This window comes from Pezoporus wallicus, unplaced genomic scaffold, assembly GCF_028554395.1.
Source record: "Pezoporus wallicus isolate ANWC-B61680 ecotype Strahan unplaced genomic scaffold, APGP_CSIRO_Pwel_v1 contig_13071, whole genome shotgun sequence".
In the NCBI taxonomy this organism is placed as follows: Eukaryota; Metazoa; Chordata; class Aves; order Psittaciformes; family Psittacidae; genus Pezoporus; species Pezoporus wallicus.
The window spans coordinates 126,929-152,641 of NW_026641407.1; the positions used below are offsets into that span (position 1 = coordinate 126,929).

Below are 25,713 nucleotides of genomic sequence, written 5' to 3' on the forward strand. Positions count from 1 at the left end.
CCTGATTCCTCCCGAGTTCATTAAAGGAGAAGCTGCGAGACCGCCCCGTGCCCCGCGGCCGGGAGCCGGAGCCGCTCGATCCCAGCGGCAGCCTCGGGGCCGGGGCTGCTCCGCGCTGCGGCTCGGCTCGGCTCTGGTTTCCCCTGGGGTAGGGGGAGAACGGGGGCTGCCACTGCCCGGCCGTGCTCGGGACAGGGCAGCAAAGAGGCCGCTTTTACCCTCTGCCCCCGCCACCCCTCCCTGCCTCAGTTTCCCCAGCTGACATAAACGAGGTTCGGCTCCCCGGGGCGCTGGGAGCGGAGGGGACGGTGTCACAGCCATCACCAGCCCCAGAGTCACGGTGACACGGAGCTTCCCGGCAGCAGCAGCGTGTCCCATGCGGGCCTTCGCTCCGGCACAGGGTCCCCATGAGGATTGGGCCTCGTGCAGAGCATCATGTAGGAGCTGGCGGGACCGTTTCAAACGTGGGGGGGGGTTTTATATCACTGCTGTTTGCCTGCCTTTAAAGAGCCCGGCATTGCACAGCACGCGGAGAGGTTGGGGCTGCTCCAAGCTCCTGCAGCCCAGCGTGAGCCCGGATTTGGGGTGCCCTCCCTGCAGTGTTGGGGCTGGGGTCACCCCAAGCCACCACTTCCCTCTGCCATCACTTCCCGGACACGCTGCGGGTCTGGGCAATGCTTGGTGTTGCAATGCAGAGCTCTGGGTTCCCAGAGCAGGGTTGTGCCCATGGGACAGCCCCGATGACTCCCCGCAACCCGCTGCTTTCCTGCGTGGGGATGCTGCAATCCTGCTGCTGCCTCCTGCGTGGTGATGTGGCATTTAGTGCGGTGAGGGGTAAGGGGAAAGGGTTGGGATGTCACCACTGTGGCTGCATGTGTCAGGAGGGGGAAAAGTGGGACTGGGGGGACCCAGCGTGCTCAGGATCTCTCTGAAAGCTCCAGCCTGGAGCCAGGGAGATTGAGGTCGTGCAAGACCTCAAGCACTGGTCTGCTTTAAAGCCAGCTTGTCACCATGGCTTGTGCCTTTTAAATAACCCTCCCAAGAGGAGCATCCCTGCCTGCACCCTTCGGTGGCTCTCAAATCCTGTGGCTGGAGCTGCATCCTCCGCACAACCAGCACCATCCAGGCCACCCCACTGAGCCAGGCGCTGCACATCAGTCCCTGCTTGGCAGGTTGGGAAAACAGGGATCCCCACCTGGACAGAGCCCTGGTGCATGGCGCAGGATGGGGTGCAGTGGGATGCAGGGGCCCTCCTCCCCAGCCACAGTGCTGCTGCTGCAGAGGCCTTCTCTGCGCATCCATGTTACTGAGGGTGAAGCACTGACTAACACCATCCCGGGGGGGGTCACCCCCCCAGAGCCAGCGGCTGGGTCATTTCCTTCACCTGACACCGTTCCGTTGGCCGCAGCCCCAGCAGGTCCCGGCAGCTTTCCACAAGGATTCATTCCAGCGGCGTCCAAGCCGGAGCGGGATGCGTGCGGGGTGTGCCCGTGAGTCACCTGGGAACACGCCAGCCCCACGCGCTGCCGCCGCACATTCCTCCCTGTTTACCTGCTCCGGAACCCAGGAGCCCGGCCCCGCTCCTCCCGAGCAGCACCAAGGGATGCGGAGCCACCGGACAAAGGTGATGGATGCAGGAAGGAGCCAGCAGCCGTGGGGCTGCATCAAGCCTGGGGAAGGAGGCGGGTGACTGCCCAGGGGGTGATGCTCTGGGGAACAACAGCACAAGAGGGACGTGGAGCTGTTGGAGGGAGGCCAGAGGAGGCCATGGAGATGCTGCGAGGGCTGGAGCAGCTCTGCTCTGGAGCCAGGCTGAGAGAGCTGGGCTGGGGCAGCCTGGAGAAGAGAAGGCTCCTGAAGGGGAGACCTGAGAGCAGCTCCAGTGCCTGAAGGGGCTGCAGGAAAGCTGGAGAGGGGCTTGGGACAAGGATGTAGGGACAGGCCAAGGGGAATGGCTTTAACCTGCCAGAGGGGAGACTGAGCTGAGCTCTTAGGCAGAAGCTCTTCCCTGTGAGGGTGCTGAGGCGCTGGCACAGGGTGCCCAGAGAAGCTGTGGCTGCCCCATCCCTGGCAGTGCTCAAGGCCAGGTTGGACACAGGGGCTTGGAGCAAGCTGCTCTAGTGGAAGGGGTCCCTGGCTGGAGATGGATGAGCTTTGAGGTCCCTTCCAACCCAAACCATTCCATGGTTCTATGACGGAGCTGGGAACCAGGGTGCCACGTGCACGGCTCAGGCCACGAGGCTGCACACCTGGGTGGGGATCAGCAGCACTTTTCCTTTGTGCTGGCAGCTCCAGCTGATAACCCACACAAAGAGATTAAAGAGCACCTGGGAAGCTGAGTCACAACTTCAGTGGCTCAGGATACTCCCTCTGCTCAGCCCCATCCCTGTACTGGAAAGCTCCAGGGATGGAGGGGAGCAGAGCAGGGGAATGAGCCCAGTGAGGTCTCCCATGGGGTTACCCATGGCACACCGAGAGCATTTTCCATAAAAACAAGTCTTTTTCCCCCAAAGCATCATCACCTCTAAAGGAAATGCCCCTGGAGCAGCGTTAGCAGGGTGCTGGGGACGGGAGGAGCAGGGCTGGGGGCACGTTAGTCCTGCACTGCTACACCCGGATGAACCCTGCGATACAGCCCGAGGAGCTCTGTGGGAGCCGGCTGTATTTTGGAACACAAGGCTGTTTCTGTAGGTGTGTGACTGCACTGACCCACATTCACAACCCCTGGCACCCGCTCCCGGCTCCTCGCCCGCCAAAGTAAATCCACTCGGATCCTCCCCGCTCCTGGGCTCTGTTGGGGGGGAGCGGGGTCTGCTCCCCATCACCCTGGACCTGCTGCTGCCCGGCGATGCACAAGCGTTGGGCAGAGATTTCAACCTCCCCGACGTTCCCGGCTCCGGGAAGGGTTTCAGCGCTGCAGCCTCGACTCGTGCAGTTCAAAGAGGGTTTTGCAACATTCCCGGCATCGATCCCTTTGCTGCTCCGAAAGGAAAATAAATAGAGAGCAGCAGACGCCGGTGATGCGAAAACAAGCACGGGGCCCAGCCCCACGCCGCCGCTGACCTGCCATGAATGGGGCCGTGGAGTCAGCACAGAGCGGGGCTGTGCAGACGGAGCCGTGTTTGCTCGGGGCCGGAGCCATAACCCCTCATCCATCCACACCGAGTCCCCAAACAAAACCGAGCTTCTCAACGGCTCCTGTGCGAGGAGGGGGGGAGGCCCCGGCTCGCTGGGTGCGCAGTGAATGACCCCACTGTTTTCTGCTCACGGATTCTGATGAGTCACGGGCTATTTCTGTAAATAATGAAAAAAAAAAGAGAAAAAGAAGGAAACAGACGTTTAATATATAAAAAACTTAATATAAAAAAGGGCCCTGTGAACATTTGTCTTTTGAAGAAGGAAAAAGTTAAAGACTTCCCCCTCCTGTCCCGGAGCATCGAGCCGAGCACGTGTCGTGCCACGGACACACATCAATGTCTGTCAGAGCATCCCACCAAGGGTTACAGCCACATGGACCAGAGACCCCGGAGACATCAGCGGCCCAGGGAGGGGAACAGATCTCAGAGCAAGAATGCTTTGGCCACATCCTTTCCTGGCCCCTGTTGTTGCAATTCCTTAATGCTCATTAAAAACCAAGGCAAACCAACCCCACCAAAAGCATTCCCTCCTTTCATCTGGTCTGTTGAACTGTTTGAAGGCCTCTCCCCAGGGGCTCAGCTCGCAGCAGCAAACCCCACACCGTGCTTCAGGGGTGGGTGAAAACTCATGGATTTAGGGCGAAGATGGAGAGAAGGGTGGCATCCTTGTGGATATGAGCTCTGGAGGGAAGAGAATGAGAGGGGTGGGGATGACAAAGAGGATACCATGGTTTTCTAGGTGCATGGAATTACTCAGCTTCATGAGGGGAAGGGGTGGCTGGTCCCAGTCTCATCCCCCATCCACATACTGGCTTTGCAATCAAAGCAAGAGACCTTCCATGTCTGCAGCAAAACAGAAAGGCCAAAAAAGTTCCTAGTTTACAAGTTAAAAGCTCTTTCTCCAAGTGTTAAATCCATCAAAGCCAGATGCTCCCGCAGTGACCGACGGCCACGAGCCCCTGGGGGACAGGGACACGGCCCCTCTGCTGGCTCCTGCGCCCGTGGCTGCGAGGGGCTGGTGGTGGCACGGTCAGCGCGCCCCAGGAAGCCACTGTGGAGCTGGATGTGGTTCAGGAACCCTGGAAAAAAGCCACTGGAAAAAAGATTAAGGAAGTTTGGCTGAGCTGGAGCAGCGCAGGGAAAGGGGCTGCAGCAGCTTGTTCATATTGGCAGGGGTTGGAAGCAGCTGGGAGGCAGCCAGTTCAGGGCTGAAATGCGCTCCTGCCCCATCCCCATCCCCGTCCCCTTTGCTGCAGCTCTGGCCCCGACTCGGAGTGAGGATGTGCAGGAAAAGAACACGAAGCAACAGCCAGAAGCTCCCCATGGCACAGCCTCCATGCCACTGGAAGTCCATTATCTGAGGGATGTGCCAAAGCCTCACGTTTTTAAGGGGTAGATTTCAAGGCTGCAAACCCGGCCCCGCTTCTGGAGCCTCCATGAGTGCTTCCTAATGGATACCCAATGTCCCGGCCATTGGTGCTGGAAGGAGTAGGTACAGGGACCTACATTGCCCCAGAGCAGAGAGAGTCACTTCTCTCCCCTCCAAAACCAGGCTGACCATCGCTCTCTCGCTGCTCAAGAGCCTGCAAGGATGAAAACGGGCCGGGATTTCTTTACATCAATGATCAGAACAGAGCAGGCAGCACAGCAGCATGATAGGTAATTTATTTTATTGCATTTTATAATGCCGTTGTCCATACAGATTACATGCAGCTATTCCTACTGTACAAGGGTTTACCGTCTGCCAACGCAGACACACGGAGGTTCAGAGTACAAATACACAGCAATGCTCGTTCCTTTATACAGCACAGGGGATGCAGCGGGAGGGAAGGGGTCCGGTCACTTTATACACATCCTTCCCCCCCACCTTCCTCCAGCCCCCGTGGACCTGTCCCACCTCCCCAGCATCACCTCCCACCCAGGCCGAAGAGGATGGAGAAACAAAGTGTGTGTGTGTTGGGGGGGGGAGATAAAGGATGAGGTTGTGGCCTGGGTGAGCCCCTGGCTCGGGCCTGTCCCCACCTTCCCCAATGCTTCCAGGACAAAAACCTAGATCCAGGGAGACCCTCTGGGGCGTGAGGCTGTAAACAAAGCAAAGAAACCCTTTGGTTTGATGCAGGTTGGGCTGCTGCTGCCCCGTCGCCTCGCCAGCAGCTCCCCAGTGCTACCAGCACCCCTTCCCTTTGAGCACTGGTTTCTGCCCCCCCCCCAGCTCTATCTATTCTAGCTATTGGGGGTGAGGAATAAAAATCATTGAGGGAAGAAAAAAAAAAAGACATGGAAAAATGAGGAATTCCTTCAGTGGGAGATACCAGGAAAACGCCTTTACTTACAGAGAGGTGGCCACACACACGTTCCCTTGGCAGAACTGCCCCAGAGTGGGAAAAACCAGGAAATCAAACAAAAAATACCCCGAGGAAACAAAAAAGAGCACAATTGGTGCTGGTAGGTTTGACCAGATATATATATCTCAGTATATACAGACACACAGCTCTGCCACACGATGCGTTTGGTCCATTACCTTCCTTCCCCCCCCATCCCTGCCTTGGCGTGAGTTTGAGGTAAGCCACGTAGAATGAGTTCAAATCCAAATCAGCAAAGAGCCACCCGGCAGGGTGAAGGGGTAGGTGGGGGCATGATGGTACCAGGAGCTGATGGGACCCATGGAACAGCCAGGCTGGGTGTAAGAGGATGAATTAAATTCACCCCCAAGCATCAAACCTGTGCAATCACCCACCGCGATTCCCATCTCAGCAAGAGGGGGGGAAGAGGAATCAATGGAGCCCATAGGATTTCCCAAACCTGGGCATGTGTTTGAAGAGAAAAAACTCCTTTACATTTATATATTTATTTATATATATATATATAATATATATATAGTGCTCTTGGGAGCCAGGGTGGCAGCTAAGGACCTATTGGAATGCGTGGCGAGGAGGGGAAGGTGCCAGGTTGTCCTTGCAGAGCTGGGGCTGTGGCTTGGACCGGTCTGGCTCTGGAGGTCCTGGGCAGGGTTTCGGGATGTCTGTACCTCTGGAAACACTTAAACCTAGAAATCCCACCCCGAGCAGGAGCCGCCGGTGCCGGGTGCGCTCCATGCCAGGACCACCTCTGGGTTTTGCTGCCCCAGTGCAGAAACCTGGGGGCTGCAGAGCTTATTGGCATTAAATTTGAAGAGCAGGAGGAAGGCGAAGGGAAAGGACCTAGAAGAACCAATGAAGGGGAGCAGGTCCTGAACCTCCTTGTCCTGAGGGTGCTGAGGCGCTGGCACAGGGTGCCCAGAGAAGCTGTGGCTGCCCCATCCCTGGCAGTGCTCAAGGCTGGGCTGGATGGGGCTTGGAGCAACCTGCCCTAGTGGAAGGTGTCCCTGCAGCACCCACCGCCCCGTACCCGCAGCATCAGCCATGCTGCAAAGCCCATTCCATGGAGAGAACAAAGTGCCCCAGTGCAAGGCTGGGTTATCCCCTCTGCAGGGGCACTGGGGTGTCCTAGAGCAGCACGAGGGGTGACACGGGGCGCTGGCACAGCCCTAAGAGACACAATAGCCCCCATCAGGGAGATGCAAACCGAACCCCAAAAGCCTGGATGGAAGCAGGGGATGTCCTGCCGAGGGTGAACATGGACATGGAGACGGGGGCTTCACACCAACACCCAGGCTGGGCATCCCCCCCCCCGTTGGTATGGGGAGAGCAGCAAGGCTGTGCTGCCACCTCCCTCTGCAGCTGTAAATGTGGGAGAAACAATAACTTAAAATGAAGCCTGGTTGAACAAAATCACATTAAAAACACGAAGGAAAAACTCCTTCGGGGGGGGGCCGGGGCTGCAAGAGACAGGGTTTGGCTCCTGCCCCCAGCCCAGGCAGGGTCTTTGGTGTCCAATGGAGTGAGGATGAAGCCAGGGGAGGCCGGGGAAAAGGGGAGAACCCCGTTGGCCTGGAGAACAAACCTCCTCAGAGCAGCGTGCTGGCAGCAGCGAGGCAGGCGGGAGCAGGAAACACGGGTCGAGTGGAGACACCTAGCGAAGGCCGGTACGGAATGGCATGGAACAGCCTGGAATGGCTTGGGACAGCCTCAGCACCCGTGTGTGGGGCTGGGTTTTAACTCCCATTACAGCCTCACCATGATGTGCGCCCCCCTCCCCAGCCCAGCTCCTTGAGGGTCTCAGCATCCCCTGGACCAGTAGCTGGGTGGCCCAGGGCAACCCAGCCTCACCCACGGGTGCAGTGGGCATGGAGGATGCAAGCAGCAGCAAAAAGGGTGCTCTGAGGTGCAGGCTTGCATGAGGGACACGTGGCACAGGGCTGAGATCCCCCGGGGGATGTCACAGGGGTGATGCATGGGGACAAACACGTACCCCCTGAACCAAAGCTGCGTGTGGCATTTTCAACCCAAACCACAGCTCCCAGGGGGCTGCTGCTGCCAGGACCCCAGCACAGTCAACCCAGGGTACTGGGAGGATGGAGCAGTGCTCTGGGTCGCTTTGGGAGAGCTCCGTGTCCATCACAGCAGACCCCGCTGCGTACCAGTACAGCCAGTGCCAGCCCGGCCGTGGAGGAGGAGAGGAGGAGCCCAGCGCTGGGTACCCGCATCACCACCACCGAAAGAAAGAGCAGGGAGAAGAGGGGTGTTTGGTTGTGTTGTTCTCGTTATTATTAATATTTCTTTTCTTTTTGGCATTAATACCATCTGTTCACCTGAACTACGGACCTTCTGTCTCTAGAAATCTTTTGGTATCTTCCCATCTGGACGCACACAAAAGGATAACGAAAGGACAAGATGAAAGTGGGAGCCCCGGAGGCAGCAGGCTCGGCTCAGCGGCCACGGCCAGGTTTGGCCACCACAAGGGCTCACTGATTTGGCTTTGCCACCAGCAGGATGGCCGAGCTGCAGCCTCGGACACCCTGGAGCCTTTGGAGCAGGGATCGGGCACACAGGGGTCAGGAGCCCCCCCTGAAGCCGAAGTTGGGCCACAGAGAGGGGTGTAACCTGCTGCAGATGACATCAAGAAGGAAGCAGGAGCCGTGCCCTCACTGGTGGTTGGCTGGAGACGGTCACCACTGCTGGTGCCACCAGCTCCCCACCATTGTGGACCAGGGGCTGGGTGGTTTAGGGACCTGCTAGAGGTGGCAAGGCCAAGGGGACACAGTCCCACTAAAGCACCGGTCCTCATCCTTGCCCAGCCGGGAGACAACGGTGCAAGCCTCACATCCAGACCATGGCAGAGGACTTGCCTCCTGTTTCTGCTGTTTCTTCCCCCAAAGCCAGGTGGAAGCAGCACATGGGCAGGGTCCACAGTCCCTCCTAGTGCAAACCCCATTGGGTGATGGGAGAGATGACAGCGGGTTCCTGCCATCGCCTTCCCTTGCCGGGGCGGTCGCTGCTGGAGGCTCGAGCACCGCAGGGAAGAGGGGACGGAGCTGCCTTCCCTCGCACAGGGAAGGAAGGAGGGACCATTTCGGACAGAAACAACCTACCATCCTCGTTCACCACTCACTAACCAAGGGAGGAGGGGAGAAAAAGTCCAGCTCTTGGGTTTTCGCTTCTCATGTCGAGGGATGTCCCCTGAAGCAGGGCTCAGTCAGTCACCGGGGCGCAGCGCGGGGCAGTGGGGAGCGTGAGGGACGCGCCGTCAGCAACAGGTCGTTGCACCAAGGAAACCCTTTTGCTTTGTGGAAGTGCCTTTAAAAAACAGGTTAACGCCGAAGGTCACCTTGGGGAGGTGGGAGCCGTCGCTTGGTCTCCGGCCGGGATGGTGGGAAGGGTTTTGCCCCTCGGTGGGGAGGAGGAAGGGGTCCTTAGGACAAGTCTTCCACCGGCAGCTCCTCCTCCAGGTCCCTGTCGTCGGGAATCGTCACATTCTGGTTGGTGGTGGCCATCAGCGAGACGGGCCTGCTGTCGTCCTCTGCCTCGGCTGGCTCCTCCTTCACGTGCACGGGATGGCTGCGGGGAGGGAAGCCTTCAGCCTCGGGGTGCTGATCCCCCTCGGTCCAATCATCACCTCCCCTGGGGGACAAGAGCCACAGGAGGCAACAAGCAGCTCCCGGCGCTCCCATTTGCTCCCAGCCCTCCCAGTAGCACCCACCAGCAGCATCCCCCATGCCCTGGCTGACCTGTACTGCTGCGGGGACAGGCGCGGGCTGTTGCTGCCGTTGCTGTTGACCTGCTCCACGGTGCTGCTCACGTCATCGTGGCCCACGTGCAGCATGCCGCTGGCGGAGCTCGTGTTGATCATGGTGGGGCTGTTCAGCAGCGGGAAGCTGCTCTCTGCCAGCGCAGCCTGCAACAGAGAGTGCCATCGGCTCGGGTACGGAGGCTGCGAGGCCACACAGGGCTGCAGAGTGAAGGTTTAGGCCCCCCAGAGCCCTGCCAGGGACAGGACTGGGTCCTTACCTGGTAACTTGCATTAAGTGCTCCGTAACCGAGTCCTGAAATCATGTTTTTGACTAAAGTCGGACTCCTGCAGGAAGAGAAAGCAGAAGGATGCAGGGATGAGCTCCAGGGGTTGGCAGAGGTGTGTGTGGGGGGAAGGTGTCCCATGGGAAAGGACCCACCCTGTCATCTTTGGTGGCCTTCGCTTTTGGTACTCGTGCTCATCGACGGTCCACACGGCTCCCTTCACGTTCTCCACGCGCACGAAGCACTTGTGCAGGCTCAGGTTGTGGCGGACGGCGTTCTGCAGGCAGAGCAGGCAGGAGAGCTCAGCGGCGCAGCCCTCATCCCGCTGCCCAGACCCCTCCTCTTCATCACCATCCTCCTCCTCACCCAGCCCCTCCGGCTCCCCATGTCCCTGCGCTGTCCTGTTCGCAGCCCAACGCTCTGCAGAGCCACAGAGGGACACGGCCAGCGCTCACCCCATCATCAGCAAGGGGGGTGGGAGCTGAGCCCCCAAACCACCCGTGGGACACAGCCCTGCCTCACGGACCTTGGCCGGATGCTGAGGAAGATGAAGACAGTGTGGGACAAGGGATAAGCGGCGCCAGCAAGGACCCAGGGGCAGAGCCGCCCTCTCTGCCGCAGCTCTCTCAGCGATGTTAAGCAAAGCCAGTTAATCTTTCCCTTTCTTTTTTCTTCCCCCCACCCTCCCTTTTTGGTCCTTTCCCTCCCTTTCTTCTTTACATCGACCATCTTTACATTTCTAAATGTAAAATAAAGAGACGCACACGTAGGCAGACAGCGCAGCCCCGAGAGATACCAGCTCCCTTTTCCCCTTCCAACTCCCTGCCATTTGCTACTGCCCCTATTTCATTACCAATTTTAATTTGCCTCTAATTAAATCCTGTGTATTTTTCCGACTCACTTGCTAATCCATGAGGGAGGCAGGAGGCTGGAGTGGAATCTCTCCGAGCTATAATTACAAAGGGCCTAATCACGCCGGGGCTCTGCCTTTGAATAAATTTCCTTGCATTAAGGTTCTCGGATTCTCTGCCTTGCAAATGAGAATGACCCCAATTTCAGGAAGTTGGCCTCGGAGGGGGGTTTTTTTTCTATTTCTTTTTTTTTTTTTTTTATTTCGAGTCCTGATTCGTGATGAGAGACTAATTCGTTCCGCTAAAACATTAACAGCAATTGAAAAGGTCGAACAGGGGCTGGATAAACAAAGGAGCTGGCCAACACAACAAGGCAAAAGGAGACACAAGGACCGAACCCCCACCCCGACCCAGCGCTGGGAAGTGTTGGAGTTCCCAGAACCTCATCACATTGCACCATCACCCCTTCTCCTTTCTGACTTAAGGACAAAACCAACCAAAGCTGGGCTCCTTCCCTCGTCCTCCATCCATCCATCCATCCATCCATCCATCCATCCATCCATCCATCCATCCATCCATCCATCCATCCATCCATCCTCCAGCTGCTGCCCTGTGCCTGCTGCCCCAGTGTCCCTGGCTGTGCCATGGTGCCTGGTGCTGCCACAACAGCCCCAGTGAGAGCAGTTGCACAGGAGCAGGGATGCGAAGGCTCCTGGCTCCTCTCCCCATTTGGCACCTCATTTGGCACCACTGGCTCCTCTCCCCATTTGGCAGAGCCAGCCTGAAGGGAAGCTCTGCAAGCAGCTCCCTGGCTCCTTCCTGGGGAAGGAGATTCAGGCTCATCTGTGCTGTCTTATGGGATTTTTTGGGATAACTGGGAACCCTTGGGTCACTCCAGGAACACAGCGGCCCAGCTCCTCGGGTGATGCTCAGTGCGTGTAGAGCCTGGTGCCATTACCCAGAGGGATGCGCTCCACCTGGGACATGGGACTGAGGCATCCCTGGTCCCCACACCCCAAACTGGCATCACCCATTGAGGAAGGTCCGGCTGCTCTCGATAAGGATGAGCCGAGGCCCCAATTCTACCCTTGCATCCCATGCCTGGGGGTCTGAAGCCCAACCAGGGCTGGGTCCTGTTGCTGCCCTTGAACCCCTGTCCCCTGCTGAGCAAACACAGGAATTCCTCCCGGATCCTGCCCATGCTCCCCTTCCTCCTTCCTGTGTGTGCAGGGGACTCCTCGTCCAAACAAAGCCCTGATGAAAGGCAAAAAGCGTGGCAAAGCTGAAACCTTTCCTGCACATGGAGGCACACGTCCCCCCTGTCCCCACAGTGACATCCCCTGCTCGGGGGCATCAGTGGGTATGTGCTTGCAAAGGCAAAAGTGCAATGAATCCTGGCACTGGGCAGGATGTGACTGAGCCTCACCAGAGCCTGGGATGCCCCATCCCTGGTGCTGGGTGTCAGGCAGGGACCCGGTCCCAGGACATGGGAGAGATGCTGGGTGAGATCCCCAACATGGGAATCCTCCCCCCGGTGTTGGCAGCGGGTCCCCTGCCTCATCCTAACGTGGCTTTTGTATTTTGAGAGAGTATTTGTTCAGTGCCAGACTTGGCTGCTCTGTTTGCTTCTCATCTGTCTTTGCTAATGATGTTTGCTCTACATCCCCAGCCCTGCTCCCTGTGCCGTGCTGGGGGTCTCCCATGGTGGGGATGGGGTACCCAGCACCCCTGCCCCATCCCAGGGGAAGCTACAGAGACAAGGAGAAGGCACAGCAGGAACGGTGGGTTCTCCAAAGAGTGGAAATACAGTATTTTTTCCTCCTCCTTCAAAAGATGCCTGGCCTTGGACACTGAGGGTTGTGAAGGGAAGCATCCCCCTGCAGCTCTTTTTAATCCCCTCCTGGTCATGGACCAGATAAAGAGTAGCAACAAGGGAACCAGAAGGGCTGGGGGATGCCCTTCTCTAAGACACCAATTCTGCCCTTGGGGAACAAGGGGTGTGGGGAGCCCCAAAGGAAAAAAAAAAAACAAAATACTTATTCCTTTCAGGCAATAAAAGGGCAGGAAAAAGATGTTTTCAGCTGCCACTATCTCGCTGCACAGATGGGGAAACTGAGGCACGGAGCAGGTAAAGCGCTGCCATGGACAGTCCCTGCTCTGCACTGCATGGCGAGGCACTGGAGCTGCTCCAGGCTCCCTGTCCCAGGGCTCCCCATTAGCTTCCAACCCTGGGGGTGTCCCCATGGGCTGAGGCCAGCCCAGGGATGTGCCGCCGGCCTGCAGTGCTGCACGAGTGCCATGAGGGGGACCCCAGACTGATGCCGGGCCACTGCCAGCACCAAGAATGACCCCGGCACCTCTGACCACCCTGCTCCTTCCCACCGCTACCCTTGGGATGCTCAGGATGAGCCATGCTGAAGCCAGGGGCCACCCAAAGCACTTTGGAGCCAAAGCAACCGGTATTCAGCCGAAGTTTGCTGTGAGAAGCAAACCCCTGCTGCAGGCAGCTCCGGACACACGGGGGCTCCAGAAGAACCGATTCCTCCTTAACCCTTTCAAAAGGCACCATCTCGCTTGCCCCTCACTCCTGATTTCATTAAGGGTCGGTTTCCCCCTGCCACTTCTTGCAGGAGGAAGCTCAGTAAATACACGCAGCAGGAAACAACAAATAAATCTGTGTTAGGGCAATAACTGCTCCTTCTCACCACCCCCCTGCTCTTGGAGATGGGTTTTCTCAGTTCTTGATTTCTACATACCCAAGGGGGGAGCAGCCCCTGCACCCACAAGCTGCCCCTCGCAGACTGTCCTCACCTGGCTGTGGCACATCCTGCTCTGAGCACACCATCCAACTGGATCATCACCAACCTGAGCTGGCATTTCTAGTGTCTCGCTCTTTTCTCTGCCCTTCTCCTGGTGCTGCAGTGGGTGACTTCACTTCAACCTGGATTCCTACACTACTTTGCCATACCCCACTGCATGGACAATGCATCCTCAGACAAGGGGGATGCATTTCAGAAGGAAAAAGTATGGGATTTACCCACAAAACCACCAACTGTGCAATGAACTGATCCGCTACCGCTGATGCCCACATAAGCCAGAGCATCTCCTGCAGCCCCAGCGGGACGGGGTGAGCCCCAGGGCTGCTCTCACCTTCCAGGTAGCCGTGTTCCTCCGGAAGTAGGCAAACATCCGTGTGAACCAGTTATAGATTTCGTTCAACGTTAGCTGCCTGTCGGGGGTCTCCAGGATGGCCTGGGAAGCCAGAGGGGGGAAAAGGAGCATCACTCGCCTCGCCTTGGTGCGGTTCAACACCCACCCATGGTGAGGCATGAGGGGGTTCAGCAGGCACTGGGGGGTCCCCAGGGCACGGAAAGGGGGAAAGCATTGCCCGAGGCTCCTGCGGGCAGGTTTTGGGATGCAGAGTGAACCCCAGAGCCACTCACCTGCCGGATGAGGGAGGCGTACGTGAAGGGCGGCCGGACATCGGCGTTCTTGTAAAACTCGTGATTCTGTGCAAGTTCTGGAGGGGGGACAAGAAACAGGGGGGGAAGGGGGTGAAGGGACCCACTTTGGGACCTGGGGGCCGTGTGATGGAGGGGGCTGGGCTGCACCCCGGAGCTCACCTGAAGATATTGGGGTGCAGAACTTCTCCGAGTTTCTCCTGCGGATGGGCCCCACGTTGTGTAAAGTGGAAGAGCTGATGACGGAGGGGCCCTGCCGCAGCGGGGTGATGGGCGCCGTGGCGGAGGTGGGGGGATGAGGTAAGCCATCAGGGAACGTGTCGGAAGTGCTCTTGGAGAGGGTGGCACTGGAGACCAGGTTCAGCTGCATGGACAGGAGGGAGGGTGGCTGTTGGGTACCAGTGTGGGGAAGGCAGCGGCAGGGCTGAGCCGCTCGTGCCACAAGGCAAGGGAAGAAGGGCTTGTGGGGGGGACTTGCTGGGCTCAACAGGGGTGGGAGGCAACCATGGAAGAGGATGCACCCATGGGATGGGATGTAACTGTGCGATGAGGTGCACCCATGGGATGGGATGTAACTGTGCGATGAGATGCACTCATGGGATGGGATGTAACTGTGCAATGAGATGCACCCATGAGATGGGATGTAATTGTGCAATGAGATGCACCCATAGGATGGGATGTAATTGTGCGATGAGATGCACCCATGGGATGGGATGTAATCGTGCAACGAGATGCACCCATAGGATGGGATGTAATTGTGCAATGAGATGCACCCATAGGATGGGATGTAATTGTGCGATGAGATGCACCCATGGGATGGGATGTAATCGTGCAACGAGATGCACCCATAGGATGGGATGTAATTGTGCAATGAGATGCACCCATGGGATGGGATGCCTCCACTACATGTTCCAAGCTGGCTGAGCAACACAACCCACCGACATGGGCTGTGTTACACTCCTGCTTGATGCCTTTGCACAAGGGACCAGGCCACGTGTGCTGAGGGTGGTCAGGGCATACCCATCCCATGGAGCCCATCAGGGCCACAAAGGGTTGTAGTGACCATGCACAAGGCAAGGAGAGCACAGCAGCCAGCGGCAAGGGAAGAGGAAGGAGAGGGCCAGGAGGGGGACACAGGCTTACAGGTTGGCTGAAAGGCTTTGGCTCTGAAGGTCTCATGTGAAGATGGGCCATCATTGCTTGGAGACGCTCGCTCTCCTTTGCCAGCTGCAGGAAGCAGGAAGCAAGAAGCAGAAGGGAGATGGTCAGGCAGTGCTGGTGCTCACTGCAGAGGTACCCATGGCCTGCACAGAGCTGCCCACCGAGCCCCCAGCATCCTCCATCAGCCCTGCAGGAGCTACCTCCTACCCCACGTGGAGCCCCTCCAAGAGCCCAGTGAAGTGGCTCTGGGGTGGGGGCTGCAGCACCCATGGCGTGGGACACAAGGGACCCTGCTTCAGCTCCCTGTGTGCAATCACCCACAACCACAGCTTCAGTGACGGCCCCGTCCCACTGCATCCCTCTCCTCCCTGTGCCCCACATCCCCATCCCCTTTGCCTTCCCCCAGTCCCTGCTGCCTCCCACTCCCCAGCAGGCCCCTGTGCATCCCCCCATCCCTCCATCCATCCACGCGGACGCACAGCATCGCTCTAATTGCGCGCTCCCCCCCCCCCCGTTTACTCCCCGGAGTGCGGAGAAGGGTGAAATATTCACTGTGGCACCAGGGGAGACTTTGAGGCCGGCGGAGGCGATGGGATCTGACACCCGCTCTCCTCCCGTCACCTTCCCTTTCCACCGAGACCCCTCAAGCTCAGGGCTCCGCGTCCCCACGTGCTGCCAGCTCCTCCAGCCAAGCCCCCTTCTCGGAGCTGGGACTCGGGCGAGGAAGGAGTTAAAGGCAGGAGCCAGAGCAGAGTTTGCTGCAAGTTTGGAGCAGCTCACACGCTTTCGTGCTGTCGTGGTGCTCATTAGAGCTGACAGGTCTCCCCTCGTGATGCAGACGCTCTCCGCCGGCACAGCGGGAGCTCCATGCTGAAAACTTTATAATTGGTAGCTCCGGTGGCAGGTTCTCCTCTGTGCACACACAGCTTTCCCCTCGCCCTTCAGCTTCCCCCTCCGCCTCCCTTTTCCCTCCCCACTTTAAGCCCCAGTAATTGCTTTCAACCTCTCGCTTTAGCGAGGGCTGGAGAGCAGGATGCGATCACGCGGCTTCGCCCAGCCTCGCAGCCCTCCCGCCTGGGAGGGGTTTGCTGCGTGGTCCCTTCTGCAGCCCCTGTTATTGTAACGCCAGGCAGGGGCTCCCAAGGCTGCCCACATCATGGCCTGTTGCTCCCTAGGGGCACTATCCCCCACCGTGGCACCCACGGTGACACACAGCGATGGGTGTGAAGTGCTTTGAGCTCCCGCCAGCCCCTGGCCAAACACCCAGGCCCCCAGGCACTGTAACGCCGTGGGGGTCCTGGTGAGCAACCCTCTAACAGAGACCCTGCCATGTCCTGCTTTCAGGTCCCAAGATGAAACCCCTCCCTTTCCTCCCATTTCTCCCCTTTCCTATTAACCAAATTCCACACAACACATCAGGGAGTTGGAGATGCTATTTAAAGAACCAGCTTTCCATAAATAGCCCCCTGAAGTTGGGCTCCAAAGACCAAAATAAGTGGCCTGATTTCCAAAGAGCCACGCAGTCCTATGGCTCTTGCTGGGCTGGAGAAGGGTCATGTCCTGCCTGTGGACATGCACCCCCCGGCAGCACGTGTGCCAGGTGTCTGGAATGGCATCTCATTGTACTCCCTGGGACACTTTGGGCAGGAAGGGTGGGTTATCCCTTCTTCCAGACCCATCACAATCATGCAGGGGGGCTGGTATCACAGGGGGAACCAATCTGAGGGTCCCCCAAGTCTTGATCTCCACCAGGATGTGGCCCAGATCCAGCACGATTCAGGAAGGCTGCTTTAATGAGCCCTAGGGTGGCTGGTTATCCCACTACTGTCTCCAACCTCACTAACTCCATCGCACAGAGAGCAGTCACGACACGGTGCAGGAAGGAGATGCTGTCTAAACCTGCGTCCTTAGGAGCTGGGCAGCACCCACCTGTATTTCCAGCTGCTGTACCACTTGCATCTGGACTCGACACTGGGCCGTGCTTCGGTCGTCAAGTGCATGTTCTGTATTGAGGTGTCTGGGGAGGAGAACGCCGGTGTCGATGCCTGGATGTGCCCAACATGCAGCCCCCTCGCTGGGACCACACTTGGCATCGGCCCTGCCCTGAACTGCCTGCACCAGCCATGCCAGGCACACAATGCAAGCTGCTGCCCGGGATGCTCTGGCACCACTGCCTGAAGTGTGAAGAGCTGAAAGGAAACTGAGGCACAACGGGCAACCAAAACGGGCTGTGCCTCCTCCCCAACCCCGGGCTGGAGCCTGGCTGTGGATAACCAGCCCTGGGGAGGCCCCGTGGTGCTCAGGAGCAGTCACGGTTGATGGGAAGTCCTTGAGAAGGTTGGCTGGCAGGAGGCACCCTGGAGGACCTGAGCAGCAGGTTCCCAGGACAAAGGTGGCATTATGGAGGTTTACTTACACCCTCTAAGGAAAGCCCTGAAGGCAGAAAGTGACATTTCCAGGGTGCTTCTCATCCTACCACTTTTGTGCCTTGTGTTTATAAAGCACTTTATGGAACACAAGGACCTTTGGGCCTTGCCACCCTCCTTCCTTCTTGGGGAGGGGAAGGACCCCTGGGAGTGGTGACAGGGACACTGCTACAGAGCCAGGGACATCCTTGTGGGAGTCCTCAGCACATTGGCAGCCTAGGGACGCATCCAGTCCTGACAACATAGAATCATAGAACAGTTTGGGTTGGAAAGGACCTGAAGATCATCAAGTTCCAAACCCCCTGCCATGGGCAGGGACACCTCACACTAAACTGTATCATCCAAGGCCTTGTCCAACTTGGGCTTGAACACTGCCAGGGATGGAGCATTCACAGCCTCTCTGGGCAACCCATTCCAGTGCCTCAGCACCCTAACAGGAAAGAATTTCCTCCTTATATCCAATCTAAACTTCCCTTGTTTCAGTTTTAACCCATTACCCCTCATCCTATCACTACAGTAATGGCTGGGCCATGTCCTTGCTGGGGTGGGTGCAAACCCAGAGGGTCCTCACTGAAAGGAGTGGGACAGGTCAGAGAGGGGATGGTGGGTGCAAGGGCAAATCGTACCTGGGACCCACTGCTGGGAAACACAAAGGTGTCCCAGGGCCAATGCTCTCCAGCACCAAAACTGAGCTATTTCTGCTGAGGCATCGCAGGAGAAGGTGCCTCAGGAGGATCCAGATGTGGAAGACGCAGGAGTCTCACCCTGCTGTTTGTGAGACTTCCAGCCCCAACTTGCAAAACCAGGTCAGGTAACTGGGACTGTGTGTGAGCAAACCCCAGCAGTGTCAGCCCTGCGCTGCTCCTCAAACAGACCGAGGGCACGGCTGCTTCTCCAGGGAAGAAGCTATTGAGAACCTAAGCTGTGTTGAGCAGGAACAAGGGACACGTGTCCCACCGAGTCTCATCACTGCTCAAAGGATGTGCTGCCCCTCTCTACGCCAATGCTGAGGTTTCCAAGCTACTCCATGGAGAGGATGCTCAGAACAGGCTCAAAGCCAGTGCCTGGACTCAAAGCAAGGTCCACACTGCAGCTGGGCTCAGCCTCTGGGAGCTGGGAGTTTGTCCCACACGCCAGCATGCACTCACGTTGGACAGACACACTGCACTAGTGCTGTCAGGGATGCTACCCCTTGGGAAGCTTCCCCCTGAAGCTCTAGGTGTGCTTAGGGGACACAGGACTCATAGCAAGGCTCTGCTGGCACCACCATCCAGCCCTGGCAAACCCCTGCCAACCTCAGCTTCCAAACCAGAGCTTGCTCATCTGCCCTGTGCCATGTAAACATGTTTGGAGAGGCGGGCGGAGATGCCTTATCTAGGTTCACGCCATGAGTCAGAGGAAGGAAGGAAGACACAGGGGTCTGACTCATTCACTCACTCCATCGCCACCAAGCAACGCTCCCCGGCTCTGCTTTCACTCCTCCTCATCCCCCTGTGCAAAGCCTCTGCCCAGCTCCTCCCCTGGGAATGAGGAGGCCAGGGAATGGCCCCATCGGAGCCAGCTCTGAGTGTGTGGCAGCAGACGGGACCAGTTTATAACACCCCCAAACCTTACCGCCGCCGAGCGAAGCGCACTCTGGTGCATCTTGGCCACTGAGCAGCCAGCCAGAGAGAAGGAGGGGGGGGAAGGAGGAAGCAAGCCCGTCAGTTCCTTCTGATGTCTTTGCTAAAAATCCCGTCTACAAAGAGATCTAATTGCAAATGAACTAATTAAGTAAACCTCTGACGAAGCGTGAAAACAATTTGTTTGACCCTGACGCTGGCAGAGGGCTCCTCGACAGCAGAGTTAATCAGTCAGCGCCGGAGCCCACGAGCGGTGTCAGCGGCTGCCGCGCTGCCATCTGCTTCCTCCCTCCTCTTGCCCCCCTCCCCAGGAGGGAGCTGCAGACTCCTGCCTGCTCCTGTCCTGCCCCTTGCATTGGGGCTCCTCTCCTCCAGCAGCAACCCCGGGTGTGCTTCCTCCCTGTTGCATGGGCCTCTCCAGCAATGGACAGACTTTGGGGTGTCTGGACCTGTTTCCCTTCCACCAGCCCCACGTGTCCTGGCCTGAGAGCGGGGCTGCCCCCTCCTCTGGGAAGACCTCCCTCAAAAAGCAGAGCACTTACTTGACAAACTGTCCCAGGTCCTCACAGAGGGTTTCGCAGCCAGGCCACTTGCACTCTCCGTGGCCATAGAGCGGGTGGGAGCCAGGGGTCTCTTCATGGGAAGAGCTGCAGAAGAGGGAAAGGGCTCATCAGATGGAGCAGCCACGATGCTCCAGCGTTCCCAGGCATGGGGCCAGCTCTCAGGAGACCCCACGGTGATGTCTCCCTTGTCCTCTGTGGGCGCATCAGTGCAGGCAAACACTGATGAGGTGGGCTGAACCCTCCCAACCCTGTTCCCAGCCCCACAGGTGATGGATCCCAGCCCCTTCCACCTCTCCTGGGGTAAAAACACAAAGTGCCAGCCCCGGCTCTACCTGTCCCTTCTCGGCGTGTGCATGGTGCTCTGTCCATTGGGCAGAGGGTGATGGGAAATGGGAGGCGAGACCTTGGCGGCCGAAAACGAGGTAGAGTTGGAGGTGTTGGTGGTGAGGTCGAGACCTTCTTGCTTGATGCTGTCCTCGACGGGCTGGGCGGCCGTGACCTCCTTCCAGAGCTGCTGGAGGTCTGAGGGGCACACAGCTATGGCACAGGGAGAAAGCACCCACTGTCAGTGGGGAGGAGCAGCAGCACCCACTGGCACCCAGGCACCGGGCTGGCTTGGGACCCAGCACCAGGAAATCATCACCCAAGGCCAAGCACACACGGCCCCATCGTGATGCCCACCGCAGCACCCGGAGTCCAGCAGAGCATCCCCAAAGGGGAGGAGACCCCAGTTCCCATACCTCAACGCAAGAGGAAACCAGGACCCAACCCTGCACATGACCCAGCTCCAACTCTCCCGAGCTGCTCCAGCATTAACGCAATCAGCTCCCAAACTTCAGATGGGAAAAGCAGTGACCCAGGCCTGTCCCCAGCCCGCCCTCACCCGCAGCAGGGAGAAGCTGCAGCCGTGGGGCCCCCCCCAACGTGCTCCTCACCGCAGGGTCCTTACCTTGGGGCAGGGTCTGCAGGGGCACGGAGCCCTGCCCCGGTGGGAGGCTCACCAGCCCCTGGCGCTGCAGGTTTAGCAGGTGCTGCTGCTGGAGCTGCTGCATCTGCAGGAGCTGCTGCTGGAAGGCCAGCTGCTTGTTCCCTAACGGCTGCCGGGAGACAAAAGCGAGAAATCAGAGCCTGTTATTTCCAGCCTTGCAGCAGGAGCCTCGCAGGGGATGATGGCAGCAGCGAGGGGTGCCCGCGGCGATGGGTCTGCAGCCCTGCGTGCTCCATCCCGCTGCGGGGCCGCTCCCCTTGCGGCTCAGCAGGACCCGGGCTTGGAGCTGTCGGAAGAGGAGGGGAAGAAAAGGGGAAGGGAAAAATAAAGCGCTGAAATGAGAGGGAGTGAGCGGAGCTGGGGGCTTGCTCAGAGCAGAGAGCAGGCTCGGAACACGCAGAGCCCAGCTGTGGGGTCATGGAATCACTGACTGGGTCGGGGTGGAAAGGACCTTGAGATCATCCCATTCCAAACCCCTGCCACAGGCAGGGACACCTTCCACTAGAGCAGGTCCCACAGCACAGGGTGAGCTCCCATGAGCATCACTGAAAGCAAGGGGGCTGCCAGCACCCAGAAAGCATCCTGGATGCACAGGACCCTCCTCTGAACAGGGAAATGGTTCCTATTTGCCAAAAATGACCATTACAAGCCCCTTCCTGGACAGGGTCACAGGGGAGCAGGTGCCCATCACCCTCACCATAGTCACAAGCACACACGGAGTAGGCAACTCTCCCACCATCCCCAGGAGCCGGCCGCGCTCTGACCGGCAGAGCTGGCCCTAAACTAGTTAGACAGGCCGAGTCCCTGGGGAGGCACCAAGAAATCCATGAGAATTAACTGAAGGGGAGAGAATTCAATTAGGGATGGGGACAGGCAGCTGCTAATCCGAGAGCGGAGCTGCCCCAGGCCTGCCCGGCCTCATTAGCGGGGCAGGCGTCCCCGTAACCCCTGGAACCCCTCAGAGTCCTGTTTGCACAGACGCTGCGTGCAGGTCGGGAGGATCTGAGCTGGCAGCAGCGGGGGATTCGGGAGAAGCCACTGCCACTGCCCCACAGAGCCTGAAGACCGCAACGTCCGAAACCCACTGAGTGCGACGGGTGAAGAGGTGCACCCATGAGCAGAGCCACCCACCAGCCTCAGTTTGCCCTGGAGAAGGCAGGGCTGTGAGACGCTGTCAGCCCCAGCCTTATCCAAAACCTCTCCCTGGCCATCACTCCACCAGCTCCTCTCCCCTCCTGGCAAATGCTGCCTGGGTCGCTCCCAAAGGGACCCCCAGCACCCCCCCCCCCCCCTCCAAGAGGAGGCTGCTCTGCATTAGGGCCAGATCCTGTGCTTAGCATCCAGACACCCCCCCTGCATCCCAACTCTGCCTCTTGTCCCAGCGCAGGGGCTCGGGGTCCAGCGCTTCGCCTGCGCTCGCCGTACATTAGACGCAGATGACTGGGTGCAGCTACCGGGCTAAGAGCCGCCGTCACTTTGATTTATGAGCACATCAGGAGGAGTTTCGGCGTGACATGCGGGACTGACAGGAGCAGTTCATTAAGCTGACACCAAGGTTAGGCAGCAGGCAGCCCCCTTGCATCCCCCCCCCGTCTTCCCCTACCCCAACAGACTCGGCAGAGGGACAACTCCCTGCCCCAGCAGCTCTGAGGGGCACATGGAGACCCACTGGCCTCGAACGCAGGGGATATTGGGGTCTCTGCACCCGGATGCTGCTTGCAGCAGCTGGGCTTGAAGAGGAAAAGCAACTGGGAAAGAGTGGGATGGCAGAGCCCAGCTTCACCACCTCCTGTCACGAGGGCCTGGAGCCATCTCAGTCCCATGCTCGGGATGCTGCTAGAGCTGGGGGTTCACACTCACACCCCAAGGCAGGAAAAGGCTCCAGGATGGGCTGGGATGTGCTGCAGCTTAGCCCCATCCTGGCGGGATGCATGCATGAGCTGTCCTGCTTGGCCCCTTCCCTGCACCCCAGCTCACAGACACAAAGCACCCCCTGCATCCTCCAGGACAGGATGCTGCCGACAGGCGCTTCCGACACATTCCCACCCTTCGCGCTCCCTCTTTTCCTGTTCTCCCCTTCCCTGTGCTCACTGGGGGACCTCCAGCCGTGCTGCTGCTCCACCAGATGCTGCTGCTCTGCACCAAAGCCATTCCCACCTGCTGATCCCTATCCGTGCTTAGAGACATCCAATGACACCATGGCGAGTGCTTGGAATCAAGCAGAGGGAAAGCAGAAGGTGCCCAATTCACAAACCTTGCAGCAGGGCTGTAATTAAACACCATTGTGGAGCTCCATGAGGGAGCTGACGCCGGCCAAGAGCAGCTCTGTGGCGGCATCCCAGACATGCCAGCTATTCCCTGTGCCGTCGGGGGAAGCAGCGGCATCACCATTCATTCCCAGCATGAGGCTTCATTAACAGCAGCTGCCCAAATTCTCAGGGTGAAGCCGACCCCACAAAGCCGAGCTGGGGTGCTCTGGGGAGGGGGAATGCTCTGCCATCCACTCATGGAGATCCCCTCAATGATCTCAATAGCCACGGGGTGGTGATGCTGCAGGAGCTGGGCACACGCGCCCTCAGCATCACCTAATTCCCCTCCCGCCCTGCCAGCCACTCACTTTGTTAGCGGATAAGTTTCTTGTCTCCTCTGTACCATTTAATTAAAAGTTAACCTGTACTTTTTAGACCAGGAAGCCGCTAAGCAAGCCCTTTGTTAGGGCTTAATTATATCCCTGTTCGCTGCTGCAATATAACATCACCATGGCCAAGAGGAAAGTCCTTGAGGAAGCTCAGATTTATGCCTCCCCCGTTCCTGGAGCACGAGCAGCTACTCCAGCTCCTGGAGATGGCTCCGATAAAGCCTGACCCTGCGCACACTGCATAAATACACCAAGATCCTGCACTGAAAGCCTGGGTCAAAGGGTACCGAAGGCTTGAGTGGGTCCTAATCCCATCCAGAGTTGCCACTGCCACCCCGTTCCTCCTGTGCTGGTGTGGGCTTTGCTGAAGCCCCCGCTGCAGCCACCCCAGGGCAGAGTCTGGGCTTTAACACTTCCTCCCTGAAAAGAGAGTTAAGGTTTAAGTCCTTTTTAAGGAAAGGAGAGCAAAACCCATTGTGTAAAGGGAGCTATACAAGACTGATGCAATGACACCAGAATAAGCAGTTGTCCGCTAGCAAAGGGCCTGGTCATCGGGGGGCATCTCCCATTGGAAAAGGCCTTTCCTGGCATGGCTGCTGTTTCATGTGGTGTTTGGGTCTTGCAGAGCTGCCTTTCCCAGCAGGAAAAGCCCTGGATTGGGTTCCCATCTGAGCAGCCCTGCTCACCCACTTGCCAGGGTGCTGCTGTGCCAGCTTGCTCAGGAGGGGCTGCCGGACCCACGCTGTGCCAAGAGCCTGGCAGGGGCAGTGCCTCAGGAAGGGATGAGCAGGATGTCCCCATGCCCCATCCCTGCTGGCTCCCTGCGTGCTGGGATTCACACACACCTTGTTTTGTGCTGGGCCCCCTTTTATTTGCTGCCAGATCTGATGGCCCAGAACCCGTCAGCGTGAGCTCACCTCTTTGGGTTGCTGCTTTCCAGCTTGCTGCTGTGTCAATAGCTGCAGGTGAAGCTGCTCCTGTTGCTTCTTGTAGTATTCCTGTAACTGGGAGGGACGGGAGGGGAGAGAGCAAAATTAGCAGCAGGAACACCCTGGTCACGTCTCCCTGCCTGGCACTACCCCATGCCCAGCACCAGCTCTGCCGCAGCCACGTCAGTGCCTGGCACCACGCCGTCAGGGCAGGCTCCTGGCGGTGGGTTAAGAGGAAAAGTCCTCTCCAAAGGAGCCACGGCTGCAGAAGAAACCCTGGGACACACTCCCAAGGGCTCTGCATCCCCACAGCAAGTGAAACCCCTGAACACCACCAAACCAAACCTGCCATCCGTTCTAATGCTGACCTGTTGCCCCGGCTCTGCCTGGCCTGGCCCGGCCCCAAGGAAGAGGGACACAATCCCTAGCTCAGTAATTCCCGCGTGTCCTAAGGGGAATGTGAACCGCCAGGAGGAGGGTGAACCCTTTGACAGATGCTCTGGCACATCATGAGTGGAGAAATGCCACCTTTGGCACAGTGGGACCCCAAAACACCCCTGGGAAGAGGCCAGGAGGAGCCACAGCCCTTGGTCTGCACAGTGGAACCCTGCAAGTGTTAGGGGCTCTGACCTGCATCCCGCTCCACGGACACCATGGAAAAGCACGGGCATCCTGGCCCCTCGCAGCACCCAGGCAAAGCAGAGGGGCCAGCAGAAGAGACAAAACCACCCCAGCCCTGCACCGAGCCACCAAGAGGGTCCCAGTCTGGGACCTGCTGCCAGCTCTCGCCTGGCCCCTAACTAAACTGTTGGTGATGGATTTGCTGGCGTGGGGGGGGGCCGGAGGCAGCGGGAGGTCACCGGTACCCAGCAGCCCCCTCCCACCATCCCGTGCCCCCCCCGGTGGTGGCTCAGGAATGCCCCTTTGGATGCCGGGAAGCCTTTATCAGCTCGGGGCTGACAGCGCTGACAGCAGCAATTCTGCTCTTTCTGTCTGCGGACAGGTTTGGAGAGCCGGGTGTTTACCCAAAAGCCAATCAAAGGCAGGGCTCTGCAGCATGGTCGAGCAGGGCTGCAGGAACATTGGGTCAGGGGTGAGAGGTGTGATGTTTGGTTTTCTTCTGGTGGAGAATGCGAGCTATTCCGGCCTGGGTTGTTTAATTTGCAGTCAAACGTGTTTCTTTATCCGGCTCCAAAGAGCCTTGCAGAAGGACCCACCCAGGGTAGTGTTTACCCTTTGTTCTTTCCCTGGGGCCAACCTTGAATCCTTATCAGCCTGTTTGGAGTAAACAGGTACTGGAGGCAGGAGGAAGGGTGGGGAGGATGCTTGTGGGATTTCTCCTGCTCTCCCTCCCGCCGGCGGGAGGTGTTTACCCAAGCAGACCTGTTTTGTTTTGGAGCTGAGGTTTGGTTTTTTCTGTCTCTTCCTTTTTCTTCCCTCCCTGTTCAGTTTACACTTGACAAGTGCTCAAGAAAAGCCAAGCGGGGCGTGAGAAGCAAACCCACGCACTGGAGCTGGACCCAGACACCGACCCCAAAGCCCAAG

The 25,713-nt window shown here is 58.3% G+C and overlaps 1 protein-coding gene across 3 annotated transcripts in view; it reads right to left on the reverse strand.

The window, feature by feature from the left end:
- Nucleotides 1–8,164: 8,164 nt before the first annotated feature.
- FOXP4 (forkhead box P4) overlaps nucleotides 8,165–25,713 on the reverse strand; it is a 50,822-nt gene continuing 33,273 nt past the window's right edge. For all 3 annotated transcript variants that reach the window (XM_057423578.1, XM_057423576.1, XM_057423577.1), the window contains 13 exons: nucleotides 24,157–24,243; nucleotides 20,563–20,710; nucleotides 19,946–20,150; nucleotides 19,593–19,697; nucleotides 16,932–17,019; nucleotides 14,985–15,068; nucleotides 14,004–14,205; nucleotides 13,824–13,900; nucleotides 13,531–13,632; nucleotides 9,685–9,806; nucleotides 9,524–9,590; nucleotides 9,244–9,410; nucleotides 8,165–9,073 (listed from right to left, as the gene is read on the reverse strand). In XM_057423578.1, coding sequence (XP_057279561.1) covers nucleotides 8,929–9,073; nucleotides 9,244–9,410; nucleotides 9,524–9,590; nucleotides 9,685–9,806; nucleotides 13,531–13,632; nucleotides 13,824–13,900; nucleotides 14,004–14,205; nucleotides 14,985–15,068; nucleotides 16,932–17,019; nucleotides 19,593–19,697; nucleotides 19,946–20,150; nucleotides 20,563–20,710; nucleotides 24,157–24,243 — 1,599 coding nt within the window. In that variant the 3' untranslated portion in view covers nucleotides 8,165–8,928. The remainder of the gene's footprint in view (nucleotides 9,074–9,243; nucleotides 9,411–9,523; nucleotides 9,591–9,684; nucleotides 9,807–13,530; nucleotides 13,633–13,823; nucleotides 13,901–14,003; nucleotides 14,206–14,984; nucleotides 15,069–16,931; nucleotides 17,020–19,592; nucleotides 19,698–19,945; nucleotides 20,151–20,562; nucleotides 20,711–24,156; nucleotides 24,244–25,713) is intronic.